The sequence below is a fragment of the Pristis pectinata genome, chromosome 23, assembly GCF_009764475.1.
Source record: "Pristis pectinata isolate sPriPec2 chromosome 23, sPriPec2.1.pri, whole genome shotgun sequence".
NCBI lineage: Eukaryota > Metazoa > Chordata > Chondrichthyes > Rhinopristiformes > Pristidae > Pristis > Pristis pectinata.
In genome coordinates, this window is record NC_067427.1 from 13,698,565 (window position 1) to 13,716,330 (window position 17,766).

Here is a 17,766-nt window from a genome sequence, read left to right on the forward strand (position 1 = left end):
ATTTCAGAGTTTATCGGACGATAACAGGAATAAGTTGCTTGTTTTAAGTGACAGTTTGTTCCATGAAGATAAGGAGAACAAGGGATCGCCACTCTAAGTTGCTTAAGGCCCGTGCTAGGTTGGAAGTTCGGAAATGGTTCTTTCCCCAGAGAACCGAGGACTTCCGCAACAGTCTGAGTCATCCCAATTTGCTGATCTCAAGCCAGTGAGGGTGGCACCCGTTCCTGGCTGGGTGAGAGACCACCTCGCACAAATGGCAAGTAACAAGGAATTCAGGGATGGGGAGATCTAGAATATCTTTGTATGGGATCCGAGAGGAAATTCACAGGTTTCTTTTCTGCAAACTGCCCTGAGGTTTTATACAAGATCAAAGGATGCTTTATTGGGACATGATTTTGTTTGGCATGTACAGTGCAGATATTGTGACACACAAGGATTCAGAATTGCATGTGAGGCAGGCTGGTAACCCGGCAGGTCTTTCCCAGTCTTTCACATTTAGCATGTTTGTACCTGTAAATCCTCGGTTCTGGAGAGGGGGAGGAGGATCTGATGGTGATGCTTCCAGTAACCGGTCAAGGTTTGTAGTGCCTGGAAGCATCTCGCTGAAGTTCCATTCTCCAGAGCTGTACAACTGCATGGATTTCCCCAGGGTTTGGTGGATTTCCTTCAGTGCTGTTCAAAAAACAAAAAAGTGAAGCTATAGTAATACTTTTAATGGCACCCATCCTTCTTCTGATCCATGGACCACCTCACTCCTTGAAGTGGAAAAGCAACAGAATGGGGTGAACCCCTGCTCCTTTGGCTGCTATTTGATTCCACTCTGTACAACAACTGCTATGCAGTGACTAAGGCAAAAACATACTTGTACGTCTTTAGTGCTTCCCAACCTTGGATGCCCGAAATAATTTAACATCACTGAAATACTTTTGAAGCACACTGACAAAAATAGGAACAACAAAAGCTGGAAGAACTCATTGGGTCAAGCTGCATCCGTGGAGGCCAAAGGGTAAATGTTGACATTTTGGGCCGAGACCCTAAATCAGGACTAATGAAGAGTCTCGACTCGAAACGCAGATTTTGCCCCCACAGATGCTCCTTGACCCGTTGAGTTCTTTAAGTGTTCTGTACTTTGTTCCAGATTCTAGTCTCTTATCATCCTGATGGAAACAGGAGTTAGTTTGTGCACGTCAAACTCCCATAACCATTGCAGTAATGATCATTACTGCTCAATAATGATCAGTAATGATCATTACAGTCACCCATGTTATATTTTAGCAATATTAGTTGAGGGGCAAAATTAGGCAAGAACTATTGATACAGGCCAGGTCGCCAATGAATAACTTCCCTTCTTTACTTCAGATTAGTGCTGCGTGATTGTTTACAGTCATGTTTGAGGGCATAAAGGGTTTCATGTCACTTCTGAAAGCTGGCACCTCTAACAGTGCAGTGCTGCAATGAAATGTCATATCTGGATTACAGGCTCAAGCCTTTGGAGTGAGATCTGAACCCACACACATCCTGCTTGGAAGGCAGGAGTGCTGCTCACGTATCTACAACTGACATGAGGCAACAGCAGGATCAAGAAGTGAGTGTGTCAAAAAAAAACTACAGTGGAATGTGGATCAGCATGTAATTGTGATAATGGATCTCCGAAGCACCCTGAATGGCCCATGCTTGAAGGGGATACTTGAATTCCTGCATTTTTCCAACAGCAACCACTTGCATTTTTAAACAATGTTCTTAGTGTGGTAAAGCATGCCAGGCACTTCACAGGAACATAATCAGCAAAAACATCTACACTGACCCAGGTAAAGTCATTACCTCAGGTTGCAAAAGATGAGCTTTTAGGAAGTGAAAGCACATTACTTTGTTTTATTAGTTCCTCCGATTAATTTTAATATGCTTTATCTTTGATAAACAGCACTAGAGAAAAGAATTTATATATGTGCCGTCTTACTGTGGGATGGGATGGCTGGGAGCCAACATTCCTGTTCCTGGAGGAGGAGAAGTTATTAAGTAAACAGAATATTGAAAGACGTTTTGAACTGCAAGTCATTTAGAATTCATTCCCAAGTTGTGAGGAGATATGACTGCCTGCAAGACAGCTGAAAATTCCCTTCCATTCCACTCCACCCCACCATTGGTTACTATCTGGTGCTCTCTACAGACCTTAATGGTACATGATATGTGAAAACATCACTGTGGGCCTTTAACTCGTTGGAGTTTGGAAGAATGAGAGGCAGTCCTATTAAAAGATGCAAGATCCAGAGGGGGATTGGCAGGGTGGATGCTGAGAGGATCTTTCCCCCGGTGAGGGTATCTAGAACTAAGGGGCATAGTATCAGGATAAGGCATCACCCATTTAAGACAGAAGACGAGGAATTTCTTTTCTCAGAGGGCTGTAATTCTCAGGAACTCTCTATCCCAGAGAACCTTGCAGTTGGAATCACTGAATGTATTCAAGATGGAAGATTGACGCAGACTGGGCAAGAAGGACAGATTTCTCTCCCTGAAGGAAATTAGGCTTTATGACAATTGAATAATTTCAGTCACCATCACTGGTACTTTTGTTAACTTAAAATAAACAAATTCCACAGGTGCCATGGTGAGATTCAAATGGATATCTTTAGGTCAGAAGTCCAAAGTTCTGGATACTTGTCTGGTAACAATCCTACCCTATAATGTGATACAACTGAAGGCATGTCAACACTGGGCGAATGCATCTGACATTAAACAGGCAGTTCTCCTGATGGCCAGAAGAATTCTTCTGGGTTTTGCAGGCAGCCTTTAAAGCAGTTTTGTCTGATTCCCCCACCTACAATGAAAGGAATAAAGAATCACAGACAGCCTGCTTCCAATACGAGCGGGAATGTCAGGGAAAAGACTGTATGGCCCAAAATGCTAATAAAACCACCGTCAGTACCAGGTAGTGATTATAAAAATGCTTAAGAATTAGAGAGGGCAGGTACAGGTAAGATGACAGTGCTCCACCATTCAATAAGATCCATTCAATCCCATTTTCGTGGTCTGATCCCGTATACATCAATGATAAGATTTCTCTATTAGTCACATGTACATCAAAACACACAGTGAAATGCATCTTTGTGTAGTGTTCTGAGGGCAGCCCGCAAGTGTCGCCACGCTTCTGGCGCCCACATAGCATGCCCGCAACTTCCTAACCCGTACGTCTTTAGAATGTGGGAGGAAACTGGAGCACCCGGAGGAAACCCACGCAGTCACAAGGAAAACGTACAAACTCCTCACAGACAGCAGCCGGAATTGAACCCAGGTTGCTGGCACTGTAACAGCGTTACACTAATCGCTACAGAACCATGCCTGCCCTTCCACTTGTGCCTTAAATAAATCAGTAGGAACCAATTTAGTGGTTTAACAGAAGTACTCAAAATTGAGAGGATTTGGTAAAGTAAATCAGGAAAGAATATTTCCCTTTATGGATCATGGAATGAACAGCAGACGAGTCCATTGGAGACTGAAAGTAGTGTCAGGGATGTGCAAAAGGTACAGGGGGAGAGGACTAGAAGTACTCTGAAAGAGTTGCACCTTGCACAGATAGTTTATCAAAACACAGCTTTAATTATGATCTCTTGGCAGTGGATTGGGCGAAGCAGCTTGCTTCACTCCTGTGAAATCATTTGGTTCTGCCCTCCAAAAATACTCCTCCTTAGGGAGAAGTTGCCAGTCCTGAAACCTGTACTCAGCAGATTGCCAGAGAAACAGACAGATAGAAAGAGCCAAAGATGCTCCATGCACAGATGAGATTGAGGTAGCCTGCAATTTGACCTTTAATTTATAATTTGCAACTCTTCAGGCAGATTACACCCTGCACAGATGGTTTACACAAACATAGCTTTAATTAGGATATCTTGGTCCAGCCCACTCAATACCAAACCTTCAATTAACCTCTGGAATTTTGTAACGTGGCAAACACCCATTAGCAGACAGTACCTCAACAGTTTGAGTATTGGGTTATAACAGGAAGGATTCGACAAGAAGACTGCCTCCCTCTCAAAACCAGTCCAGGCAGCGAGATCAACTAGCAGCAATTTCACCTACGTCAGAGGCACCAGATGCAAGCTCATAACAAGGCACACCAAGAGTAGTCATGACCTCAGATGATTTTTCTTTCAATTAACAGCAGTGACGGAGCAAAATCAGGCAGGATGATTACTGATCCAATGTCACCCATTCTACATGAAATCATCTCAAGATCAACAACACTCAGGCCGAAACTGCATTGGACATACTGAACACAAAGTGTAAGCACAATTTTTTCCAGATCCTAATGCATTTGCTATTTTAGATTTTCATTCTCTCCACACCCCCACCCCACCCGAGATGAACAGGACAAACTGCAGGACTAAGTCAGGTCAGGCCAGCAGCTTCCTTCCCACAGGCAGAGCTGCCCCGAGACATTCCATTGTAATTGTGCATGTACAAATTCAGATTATAAAAGTTTTCCCAGATACTTTCCATTATGAATGTTGACATTGTCTTATTGGAAAACTGATAACTGCAGCATCCCACAGATTTGGTCCTACTAAATCAAAAAATTTGGTATCATTACAAGATACCACTTTATCCCATATTCAGAATTCAAATTCCTTTATTATTACATTTTAGTTATTATTTGAGATTTAAGTCTTTTGACTTCATTTTCTAATATTTGGTCAATATAAAAAAATGTATTTCCTTCTTTCCCATTTCTTTAGTTTATATGATGTATTTTTCATAAGAATGTTCTAAAGCACATTACAACTAATGTAGTCATTGCTGTAATGTAGGAAATGCTGCACGTCAATTTGTTCACAGCAAGATTCTATACATACTATGTGATGATAATCTGAATTTTTATTTTAACAAGTTATGTTGATTGGGGAGTAAATATTGACCAGAACATCTCCCATCCTCTTCTAGGGAGAGTATTGGGATCTTTTACGTTCATCTAGAGGGCAGCCAGGGCTTCAGTTTAATGCCTCAGCTAAAAAGATGGCACTCCCCAAGGTAGAGCACTTGGCTCCAGACCTCAGCATAGCCTTGGACCCAACAGATGAATTACAAAGCAAGGCAAGAGTGACCGCCAAGGCAGCATCTGACAGAATAGGACTCAAGGACTCTTGTAAAATTGGAGGCAATGGGCACCAAGGCAAAAAAACACTGCACTGACTGGTGTCACAGCCCCCACAAAGGAAGATGGTTGCAGTTGTCAGAGAAAAATCATCCCAATCCCAAAACATCACCGCTGGAGTTCCTCAGCCCCAACCACATTCAGTCACGTCATCAATGATCTTTTTCCATTAGAAGGATGTCTGCTGTGATTGCAAAGTTCAAATCCATTCATAATTCAGACTATGAAGGAGTCCATGCCTGCATTCAACAAGACCTAGACAATATTCAGGTATGGGTTGATAAGGGGGAAGTAATAACAATATCCAGTATAGAATGACCTAACTGCCTATCCCAGATGTACCATCCCCAAGTCCCTGGTAAATCAACATTCTGGGGATCACTGACCAGCAACTCAACTGAATTAAATGTTACGGCTACAAAACCTGGGCAAATGCTGGTTATCTCATGGTGAGCAAACACCCTAAAACCTCTTAAATTATTAAAACTCAGTACTATACCAAAAATTTCAGTAAATCAAGTGGTACTAAAGTTTTAGTACACAAAATGAATTCTACAGTTTGGGTTAGACATCATTCCTAGTCTGAACCTGCCAAATCCACTGCACCATATCATGAAGTCCAAATGAAGTCAGTGATTTCTGTCTGTCTGCTATGTAACAAGACTGAGGAAATTAGAAAAAGACACATAAATTGTCACATATGGGCAGTCCCTGGCACTTTCTAATGCTGAAGTAAACATGGAAAGCTGTAGGCTAGAAAAATGATTGTAGGGAATAAACTCTTCCAGGTGTTTCAAACTGAAGTCATTACTCTCTCAGTAAAGTAATTGTTGTCTCTTAGATTAACTACAACTCATTCAGCTGACATGTGCCAATGCAAACAGTCCCAATGTATGCTAATTTGTAATCTATCTCACTGCCCAACAATAACATTGTGGCTAAATTACTTGACTGCTATCTGAAGAGACAGACTAATGCCCTGAGAACACAAATCTCACCAGGGTAGCTGTGGAATTCAAATTTGGTTAAGAAAACCAGGAATTAAAAGGCTTTTAGTGATAACGGCGACCACAAACATGCAGTCTTGTCATAAAAACCCATTGGTACACTAATGTCCTTTAGTCAATGAAATCTGAAATCCTTACCCGGTCAGCTCCATTTACAACTTGAGACCCACAGAACCTGGTCAACTCTTAAATACCCTCTGAAGTGGCCTTACCAGCAACATCCACTTCTGGAAGTGCATAAAAATGCTTTCACGTCTTTGTTTCATCTCCCAATTCCCTTCTTATTTTAGTTGCTCTTATCTGTACCTTTTTTCACCCAGCTCTCCAAAGTCCTCAGCAGGGCTCCGTAGACAGAGACAACAGTTAAGGTTGGTCCCAACCAGAGGAGTAGGGAGGGTGACAACAATTAGATCAGCCAAACAAAATGGAAGGAAAACCCAAAAAAAAGGTGGCAGGCCGGCCCCAAAGGAAAACTAAACTGCTGTTTGCAAGTCACAATGAGACAGCAGAGAAACTGCTCCCAACTAGGAAGGAAATGTCATCACATTCAACTGTCAGGGAGTCTCACCCCTCAGCCTGTCCACCCATCCAACACTATATTGGAACATGGTGCAATTACACAAATCTGGTGTAAAATCTAGAGACAAGCAGGCAGAGCTATCAAAGAGCGTGGACGTCATTTTAATGCATTACAGGCAGACAGGTCTCGACACACGAAACCACAAGCATTTACTTGCTCATATGAAAGAGTTAGATTGTAGATTCACACTGAATCAAATACTGTGCTTTCTAAATTAGTTTGGGTGTCATTCCCACTCATGACTCACCTATTCCATCAACATCTTTAATTTTAAAGTTCTCAACCTCTTGCTCAAACTCTCCCCCACCCCCCGCCTTTCTCCTTGCCCCAGTCCAAAGCTTCAAAATCTCTGCATTCCACCGAGACTGATTAATGTAATTAATGGAAATTTCAACTGTTTCTACTCTGTATTCACCTGTACAGAAGCTGATTTGGGCCAATTGATGCAGCTTTTCATATGCATTTATTTATTATGAAAAAAAAGTTATGAACGTTCTTCTTGCTTCATGTTTCCACTGAGCATTTTTTTTCCAAGTACAGAAGAATGAGAGGGGACCTCATAGAAACATTTAGAATGTTGAAAGGACTGGACAGAGTAGATGTGGCCAAGCTGTTTCCCTTGGTGGGTGAGTCCAGGACCAGAGAGCACAATCTTAGAATTAGAGGGTACCGGTTTAAAACAGAGATGAGGAGAAATTTCTTCAGCCAGAGGGTGGTGAATTTATGGAATTCTTTGCCACACACAGTAGTGGAGGTCCGATCATTGGAGGCGTTTAAGGAGGAGATAGATGGGTATCTAATTAGTCAAGGTATCAAGGGATATGGGGATAAGGCTGGAAATTGGGGCTAGAAAGGAATAGTGGTTTTTTTGTTTTTTTTTCCTTTAGCTCATGGAGCAGACTATTTTCCCCATTTCTCATTTCCTCTTCTTCTTTTCCCTTTTTTCTTTTTCTTTTTTTCTTTTCCTTGGAGCAGACTCGAAGGGCCGAATGGCCTACTTCTGCTCCCTTGTCTTGTGATTCTAAGAAACCCTGGCCGACTGCCCATTCCCTTCATCCCACCACTGGTGGCCAGTCTAAACTCCAGCACTTCCTCCCAAATCTTTGCCTCGTTACTTCCCTTTCCTTTCAAATGCTAATTCATGAGCAAGCTTTTGGAGAAATGTCCTAATGTGCCTTGGTGTCATTTGTCGTCTGATTACGTTTCTGTGAAGTACACCATAATGCTTTACCATAGGGTTCCAAGTCTATACAAGTTATTGGTGCTGTAAGCAAATATGTCATGCATTCAGTATTGTCCAAATTCTGATCCGAGTTCAGTTTACTGCCAACTTTGAGAGTATTATTACAGCAGGAGGCTACAGCCAGTCAGGTTTGCATATTTTGTGAAAATATGCCAATATATTTATTAATTCTGCCAATAAAGTGATAAATAATTTCACCACACAGAGAATAAACTAAGTGTGAATTACTGAGAAGCATCATCCTCCAGATTGTGGGAAGAGAGCAGGAGACCCAAGGTCCATACCTTGGAGGAGTCTAAACACACGTTTCCATTCATTCCCGCCTCTCAGGTGCTAATGGTAACAAATTATAGTTTTGCAATTTTGAACTAAACCATGAAGAGGGGATAGGCACCTTTCACTTCAAACCACCAGATGAAACACAACAGTGTTAAGCACTGATCCAAATCAGAACCATTAACAGAACCAGGAATGACTTACCTAACTGTTGAGGGTCAGAGCGACTTTACCTAATAAGTGGGGATTATAGAGTGTGAGGTGGGTCAACTTTAGTGACAATAGTGAGTTTATTCTCAGTGTTCAAATCGAGTGATCCCAATCAGAAAAGCCAGTAGAGAGTATGAGTTTTTTTGGGCTAGATTGTCAAGACTGGAAAATATTCCCTTTTGTTCACAACCACCAAGAGATGGGGCAGAGTATGCCAACATCTGTCTTTACTCAAGAACATCATGAGTAACAGAGAGGAAACTTTGAGCACGTTAACAAGGTCCTTTCATGTAAGCAAAATCTCTCTAGACCCAGCACCACTCTCCTTACCAAATCTTAATGTTCCTGGCTTGTCACTTCCAGATTCTGGGATTTCAATCTTTCTGCTCCCTCACCACATCCAAGCCCAGTGATCAGCTCCAGTGAAGATCCCTGCCTCCAGTCATTCACTACTCCATTAATCAGTAGAGTCAAAGCTTTTAGTTACTGAAACTCTGTCCTTCAAAATTCTTTCCCAAAACCATATCCCTTGGCATTCGCAATCTTCATTGGGAAAACCTCTATTTAACCTTACTTTCAATGCTCCCTTTCTGTTCCATTCTCCTACCAAGTCAGGTTCTGCACATGCATCATGATATTTCCCACTCTTATAATATGCTGTCCAACAGAGGGCTGCAAGAGCGTTACTTTCTGTTATTGTGTAGGACTCAAACCCAAGTGTTGAAAAGAATGAGCATCATCTTTCTCCACAGAGTCGAGCTCTATGCATCTTGTCTCAGATTTGTTTCTCTTATTTCCAAATTCAGGAAATGCATTCCACATTGCAACAGCCTCCTGTGTTAAAAATAAATTGCTCGTGCTGCCTCCGGCTCTTTTCCTAAATCTGCGTGCCTGGTTTCTGACCTCTCTGCCACTGGAAACTGTTTCTCTTCACTGACTACAAAACCAATCAATTAAACTTCCTCTTAACATTGTCAGAAGAATGATCCCACCTTTTCCTCTCTCTTCACATAACTGAAGACCCTTGTACCTAGTAAATCATTTCTGCATGCTTTGAAAAGCCTGGCACTCTTCCTAAAGCATGGTGAGCAAAAATAAGCACAATGCTGCAGCTGAGGTCTAAATAGTGCCTTATAAAAGTTTAGCACAACTTTGTCTGCATCAGTAAAGAAAGGCAAAGCTTAAGGAAGTGGGCCATGGAAGAAGGTTTAAGTAACTTCTCGATTTAAAAACCTTTGAAAAGAAAACAGTGAATGGTTTTCTTTAAAAAGAAGACAGGTTATAATAATATAGAATGGTCTACCAAAAGCCCACAAGGAAGCACAGAGGCTATAACCCCACTTCTACTAATTAACCAATTTTTTTTTAAAAAAGGAAATAATATAAATGAGCAGGGCTAAAGGCAACTGATCAAGAACTGATGGCTTCATTACAAAAGCTGACACCAACACAAAGCTCCTGTATTGGAACCATGCAGCACTGGAAGAAATTTGCCTGGATTAACTTCACCCATCCAATTCCCTCAGCATCAACCTCAAAAGCACTTTGCCTATGGCACTTGTGTGCTATTCCTACTTATATTGCTCATTCTGCTGTTCCACCACTTTCTGTGATTCCAGAACAGGGAAATAATCAACTTCAGAGTGAGGATGAAACAACTTTTCCCCTGAAGCTTTACTGCTTCCTGTGGTGCTGGAAAACACCAATTAAGTGGTTTTGAAATAGTGTTATGTATGAAACACAGCAGCCATTTTGTGCAGAGCAGGTTCTCATAAACAAAAAAAAGCAATATTGATCGGTGTATAAATATGGGCAAGGACACCAGGGAGAACAGTCCTGTTCTTCAAAATAGGGCCATGGGATACTTTAAGCAGGTGCCAATCAATATTTGGGAATTGAAGTCTCCCATGATAACAACCCTGTTATTTTTGCACCTTTCCAAAATCTGCCTCCCGATCTACTCCTCAGTATCCTTGCTGCTACCAGGGGGCCTATAGAATACTCCCAGTAGAGTAACTGCTCCTTTCTTGTTCCTAACACCCACTCATACTGACTCTAGCAAGGATCCTGCTACATTATCCACCCTTTCTGCAGCTGTAATAGTATCCCTGACCAGTAACGCCATGCCTCTTCCTCTTCTCCCTCCCCTCCCTATCCCTTTTAAAACACTGAAATCCGGGAATATTCAGTATCCTTCACTTATGTGAAGAGCAGAAGCATGACAGGAGTAAAGGTAGGACCAATTAGGGATAAAAGTGGGAAGATGTGCCTGGAAGCTGTGGAAGTGGGTGAGGTTCTCAATGAATACTTCTCTTCAGTGTTCACCAAGGAGACGGGCCTTGATGACGCCGAGGACAGTGTTGGTAAGGTTAATGTTCTAGGATCTATGGGCATTTAGAGAACCATGGTCTGATCAGGGACAGCCAGCATGGCTTTGTGAAGGGCAGATCACGTCTCACAAGCCTGATAGTGTTCTTTGAGGAGGTGACCAGACAGATTGATGAGGGTAGTGCAGTAGATGTGATCTACATGGATTTTAGTAAGGCATTTGACAAGGTTCCACATGGTAGGCTTCTTCAAAAGGTCAGAGGGCATGGGATCCTGGGAGGCTTGGCTGTGTAGATTCAGAATTGGCTTGACTGTAGAAAGCAGAGGGTTGTGGTGGAGGGAGTGCATTCAGACTGGAGGGCTGTGACTAGCGGTGTCCCACAAGGATCAGTTCTGGGACCTCTGCTTTTCGTGATGTTTTATTGATGACTTGGATGAGGAGGTAGAAGGGTAGGTTGGCAAGTTTGCAGACAACACAAAGGTTGGTGGTGTGGATAGTGTAGAGGATTGTCAAAGATTGCAGAGGGATATTGATAGGATGCAGAGCTGGGCTGAGAAGTGGCAGATGGAGTTCATTCCGAAGAAATGTGAGGTGGTACGCTTTGGAAGGACAAACTCCAAGGCAGAGTACAAAGTTAATGGCAGGATTCTGGGTAGTAATGGAGGAGCAGAGGGACCTGGGGGTCCATATCCACAGATCCCTTGAAAGTTGCCTCACAGGTGGATAGGCTAGTTAAGAAAGCTTATGGGGTGTTAGCTTTCATAAGTCGAGGGATCGAGTTTAAGAGCCGCGAGGTAATGATGCAGCTCTATAAAACTCTGGTTAGACCACACTTGGAGTACTGTGTCCAGTTCTGGTCACCTCATTATAGGAAGGATGTGGAAGCATTGGAAAGGGTGCAGAGGAGATTTACCAGGATGCTGCCTGGTTTAGAGAGTTTGCATTATGAGGAGAAACTAAGGGAGCTAGGGCTTTACTCTTGAGAGGAGGATGAGAGGAGACATGATAGAGATGTTCAAAATATTAAGAGGAATAGATAGAGTGGACAGCCAGTGCCTCTTTCCCAGGGCACCAATGCTCAATACAAGAGGGCATGACTTTAAAGTAATGGGTGGGAAGTTCAAGGGAGATAGAGGGAGGTTTTTTTTAAACCCAGAGTGGTTGGGGCATGGAATGTGCTGCCTGGGGTGGTGGTGGAGGCAGGTACATTAGTCAAATTCAAGAGATTACTAGACAGGCATATGGAGGAATTTAAAATAGAGGGATATGTGGGAGAAAGGGGTTAGATAGTCTTGGGTGAGGTTTAAAAGGTCAGCACAACATTGTGGGCCGAAGGGCCTGTATTGTACTGTACTGTTCTATGTTCTTTGTCCTCAGTTTAATATATCATCTAAAGGATGCCACCTCTGACAGTGTGGCAAGCCCTTGGTACTGTACTGAAACACCAATCCAATTTGTTGTACTCAAGTCCCTGGGGTGGGACTTGATGACTCGGAGGCAAGAGCTTTACTCATCAAGTTTGCTGTTCAGTGTTTGCAGCTTTCACGTATGCTGTCCATCACAAAGATGGGGGCAATGAGGTTGGGAGAACGGCCCAACCACAGGCAAGGATGATCAAACAGAACTGAAATGAGCACAAAGATGAATTGGCACTTTCAGAGGATAAAAAAAAGAGGAAAGGTAGCTTCACTTTTTTGCAAACAGTATCAGCAAATTTAATAGTTAAACAGGATGCAGGAAAATAGTCTGCAAATCCACTGTGTGTGCATGGAGCAATGAAGCTGGGATCCTTGTGTGTAAATCTAGCACCAAGTGTAAGTCTCTCAGTGCTGTTTATTACCAGATTGTGTCCTTCACCTGTGACAACCTTTGCATATTGGCAGAACACAGCTACTCCTTGGGAATTACAATATGTTGTGATATACAGGAGCCTGATATAGGAGTCCTCTGCCACATTACCCAGTTTTGTGCATTGAAGCCTCAGATGCATACTCAAATAGAACGAATCCTCTTATCTCATATTGCCAGGTCCATTGCACCACATACAATGCCGTGGATCCAGGATCTATGGTCTGGTCTCTTGGTTACCACATGTTTGTGGCCTAGAGCACCATTAAAGGAAGCTGATTGGGTTAAAAAAAAGGAGTAAGAGTTGCCATCTCCTACAAGTTACATGGTAGGCCAGGGTGAAATGGGTGGGTGGGGGTTCGTGTGGTTGGGATAAAGACTTGCGATCCACTGTTTGCTTCCCTGGTGTTGAAATGTCACAGAAAACCAAAATGCCCCACTGGTAAAGCACAGGGACCATGGGACATCGTAACCTCAACCACCAGTTATCCATCTGCTTCACTTTCAGTCAGAGTTTTCATACACCAAAGCCTTACAGGGGATTCTCCTTATTGCCCAGCTGCTTATATTAATGCTGAATCCTTCTCTTGGGGAAGAAACTGTGTACCTGACATTCAATTTTACACTGGTAATGTTGCACTGGGTATGCTGTACATCAATCCAAGGCCCAAATCTGGTTTCTAGGCAGCTGGCAATTATTATAATAAAACAAATGCAGAAAATGCAAGTCAGGCAGCCTCTGTGGAGCGAACACAAGAACCCAAGAAATAGGAGCAGGAGTAGGCCATCTGGCCCATCGAGCCTGCTCTGCCATTCAAAAAGACCATGGCTGATCTGGATTCAAATCCACCTATCTGCCTTTTCCCCCATAACCCTCAAATCCCCTACTATGCAAAAACCTATCTAACTGTATTTTAAATATATTTAATGAGGTAGCTTCTACTGCTTCCCTGGGCAGAGAATTATACAGATTCACTACTCTCTGGGAAAAGCAGTTTCTCCTCTCCGTTCTGAATCTATTCCCCTGATGTCTCCTAGTTCGAGTCTCACCTACCAGTGGAAAAAACCTTCTTGCCTATATCTTATCTATCCCTTTCATAATTTTATGTTTCTATAAGATCCCCTTTCATTCTTCTGAATTCCAGCAAGTATAGTCCCAGGCGACTCAATCTCACTTCATAGGCTGACCCCCTCATCTCCAGAATCAACCTAGTGAATCTCCTCTGCACCACTTTCAAAGCCAATACATCTTTCCTTAAGTAAGGAGACCAGAACTGCACACAGTACTCCAGGTGCGGCCTCACCAGTACCCTGCACAGTTGCAGCATAACCTCCCTGCTCTTAAATTCAATCCCTCTAGCAATGAAGGCCAGCATTCCATCTATCTTCTTGATAGCCTGATGCACATGCAAACCAACCTTTTGCGATTCATGCAGCAGCACTCCCAAGTCCTTCTGCACAACAGCATGCTGCAATCTTTCACCATTTAAATAATCTGATCTTTTATTTTCCCTTCAAAAGTGGATGACCTCACATTTACCAACATTGTACTCCATCTACTAGATCCTTGTCCACTCACTTAACCTATCTGTATCTCTCTGCAGACTCTCCACATCCTCTGCGCAATTTGCTTTTCCACTCAATTTAGTGTCATCAGCAAACTTGAATATGCTACACTCAGTCCCCTCTTCCAAATCATTAACATATACTGTGAACAGTTGCAGGCCCAGCACTGACCACTGTGGCACCCCACTCACCACTGATTGCCAACCAGAGAAACACTCATTTATCACAACTCTGCGCCTTCTATTGATTAACCAATCTTCTATCCATGCCAATACATTACCCCAACTCCATGCATCCTTATCTTATGGATAAGTCTTTTATGTGACACTTTATCAAACGCCTTCCTGGAAATCCAAGTATACTACATCCACCTGTTCCCCTCTATCCACTGCACTTGTTACATCCTCAAAGAACTCCAGTAAGTTTGTCAAACAGGACCTGTCCTTCCTGAATCCATGCTGTGTCTGCCTGATGGAACCACTTCTATCCAGATGTCTCGCTATTTCTTCCTTAATGATAGCTTCAAGCATTTTCCCAACCACAGATGTTAAGCTAACTGGCCTATAGTTACCTGCCTTTTGCCTACATCTTTGTTACCCCCCCCCCCCCCCCCCAAAAGAAAAAGGGGCATGACATTCATGGTCTTGCTGGGATTCACTGACAGTGAGGAAGAGTTAATGTTCCTGGTCCCTCCACAAATGCTGCCTGACCTGAGTATTTCCAGGATTTTCATTTTTAATTTCAGATTTCCAGCACCTGTCGTATTCTGCTCGAGACAATTTATATTAACAGCTTTGAAAATTCAACTGGGTTCCTCCACTGTGGGAGGTCATTCAAGTGAGGGAAGGGGGAAAAAAAAAGCAGCAAGATAGTGTGGAGAAAAAACTCATCAGTATACAATGGGAAAAAAAATCAGATAACAATTCTGTTAACAATAGATGAGTCTCTGCTTAGCCATAAAATATCTTTTGCAAGTTGAGGCCATCCTAGTGAAGTACTTTAAATCCAATCACTGATACAATGTGGGATGTGTGGCAAAGTCCTACAAACAGCAATGTTATAACAAATACTGTTTATAACTTGAGTTGGTTGAGCAATAAATAATCAGCCAAATCCTGAGGGAAGTTTCTTTGCACAGTTCTGCAGAATCTTTTATGTCCACTTTCAAAGGCAGAAAAGTCTACTGCTGGACTAATTTGAAAGATGGCATCTCTAATAGTGTAGCAGCACTCCCTTAAGGCTGTATTTGAATGCTAGCCTGGAATTTGTGCTCATGTCTCTGGAGTAGACGTCTGAGAAGCAAGATTGCCATTAGCTGAACCACATCTGACAAAGTCCCTGTAGCCTGCTGCTCTCTCCCATTTGCTCACTTTTTCCATGTCATAACAATGAGAGATTGATATGAACTCACTGAGTTCTTAAGTACTGCAAATTATTTTAAATAAATTGAACTCTTGTCATTTCCTTCCTGTTTCAAAGATTTCCCAGGAATCTGCCCTGAAATCACATTAGTCTGATCTAAAACATTGGCTAGAAACAGCAGCAGTAATCCCAGTGTCATGGTGCACTGACATAAATATGAATAAATAAAATCACTTCCATTCCTACTGATGATCACAAACGCAACACAGATGAAAATAGATGTTTTTCCACCACTAAATTAGTGAATAACTCACAACTAGATGGAATAAAGCTACCTGGACTCTTTCATCCTTATTTAAGGTTGCATAAAACAAAGTCACTTGGCCTTTGGTGTGATCAGTAATACCTTTTCAACATTGTATTCCTTTTGACCTTGTTCCCTCTGCACATTGCTAATTTGCCTTTGCTCTTTCAGCTTGCAAGGCCAAAGCACTGGGGAGGGGTGGGGGGGCCTGGAGAGGGGAAGGGGAAATGCATTATGTTTTTAAACTCAGTAAGTTTACACACTCTGAATGAACATTGGAAACAGATTCAATAACCTCTTTCAAAAGTGAGTTAGACAAATCCTTTAAAAGGAAAAATGTACAGTACTGTGGTGAAAGAGCAGGAGGTTGCAAGTTCCAATCCAGTTGCAGACTTGAGCATAAATTCCAGCCACACAATCCAGTGCAAAACTGAGGGAGTGTCTCACTTTCATGGAGTATCCTTTAGGGCAAAGTTAAAGCAAGACTGTTTGCTCTCTTGGTACCATAGAATCCTTTACATCCAGCTGTTTCAAAAAGAAAAGCACAGAGTTCTCCTTCATATCCTGGAGAGTATTTATCCAATTAATGTCACTAAAAACAGATCATTGTTGTATGGACCTTAGTGTGTTCTAATTGGTAGCTGTGTTTCCTACATTACAAGAGACAATAATTCAAAAAGTACTAAATTCCATGTAAAATGCTTTGGGGCATTCTGATCTGGTTAATTGAAATGAAAATTATTTTTTAAAGTCTCTTTCTAAATTAGTCTTAAGTTACTTACTTGTCACTTGCTTGTTTACTAATGCCATCTGTTTACACTTACCATCGTTCAATTCGTTGCCAAATACAATGGCCTTGGCCTTGGAGATGGTGATGCAGTGAGTCAGAGCATCCAGCCGCAAATTGAAGTTGATTAACGCCGTCTCCACTCCGATTTTAGCCAAGCCCAGCCATAATCCTACATACTCATTCCTGCTCTCCATGAACAGGGCCACAACATCACCAGTGCGGTAGCCCCGTTCATAAAAAAAGTTGGCGACTCTGTTTGAATACTCGTCCAGGTCTCGAAAACTCCAAGCAGCACCTGTCCCTTCGAATATAAGTGCCGTCTTATCTGGGTGCCTCTGAACGACTTCACGGAAGATTTTTGGGACTGTGTTGTTCAATTTCAAGTTCCGCTTAACGTTGAGCTTGACTTTGAGGAGGACACCAGCAGCACTGAGATAGAAGCAAAAATAAGAAAGGAATTAGTTGCTGCCTCTGTCACTCCAACACCTTCACAGGGTGAGTGGTGCCATATTTGAGAATAGTTTTAGCACTTGCACGGGTGCCTCATCAGCAAGTATAGAAGAGCAATCTCACCATCCCCCATGCTCCCCCTTCACTGTGTTCTGGCCAACATTTATCTCTCACCAATGTTTAAAATAGATGATGATCTGATTATTTCCTCCCTTGCTGCTTGTGAGAGCTTGTTGTGCACGAACTCCTGTTACGTTTCCTGTAGCACAATATTACTTTCTTTCTGATTACTCAGGGTCAGTTACACTGTGATGCAATCATGGGAGAGAGATCTTTGGGACTAACAAAGAAGAAAAAATAAAGAATAGGAAAAGATGGGACATAGAGGCAACACAGAAGAAACAAGATGTGAAGAAAATGGTGAGATGTTGAGATATTGCAATGAACTGATAGACCAACAGAACAAGACATCATCAGCCAGTTCCCTACCTCATTTCAGTAAGTCCAAGACTTTAAAATACTGAGAAATTTTTTTGCATTCGAAGGCATGAGTGGCCAATGAACTTTTATTTCAATTTGGTAGCCCCAGATAGTTTATAGCTCTGGTTGGAGACATCACAATCCTACTCCACTCAATAATAGGGCAAGTGTCCAA

The 17,766-nt window shown here is 42.3% G+C and overlaps 1 protein-coding gene across 1 annotated transcript in view; it reads right to left on the reverse strand.

Annotated features, from left to right (window-relative positions):
• slc27a4 (solute carrier family 27 member 4) overlaps positions 1-17,766 on the reverse strand; it is a 46,277-nt gene that overhangs the window by 18,301 nt on the left and 10,210 nt on the right. Inside the window, exons 3-4 of the mRNA XM_052037029.1 lie at positions 16,696-17,090; positions 511-672 (exon numbers count right to left, since the gene is read on the reverse strand). Coding sequence (XP_051892989.1) covers positions 511-672; positions 16,696-17,090 — 557 coding nt within the window. The remainder of the gene's footprint in view (positions 1-510; positions 673-16,695; positions 17,091-17,766) is intronic.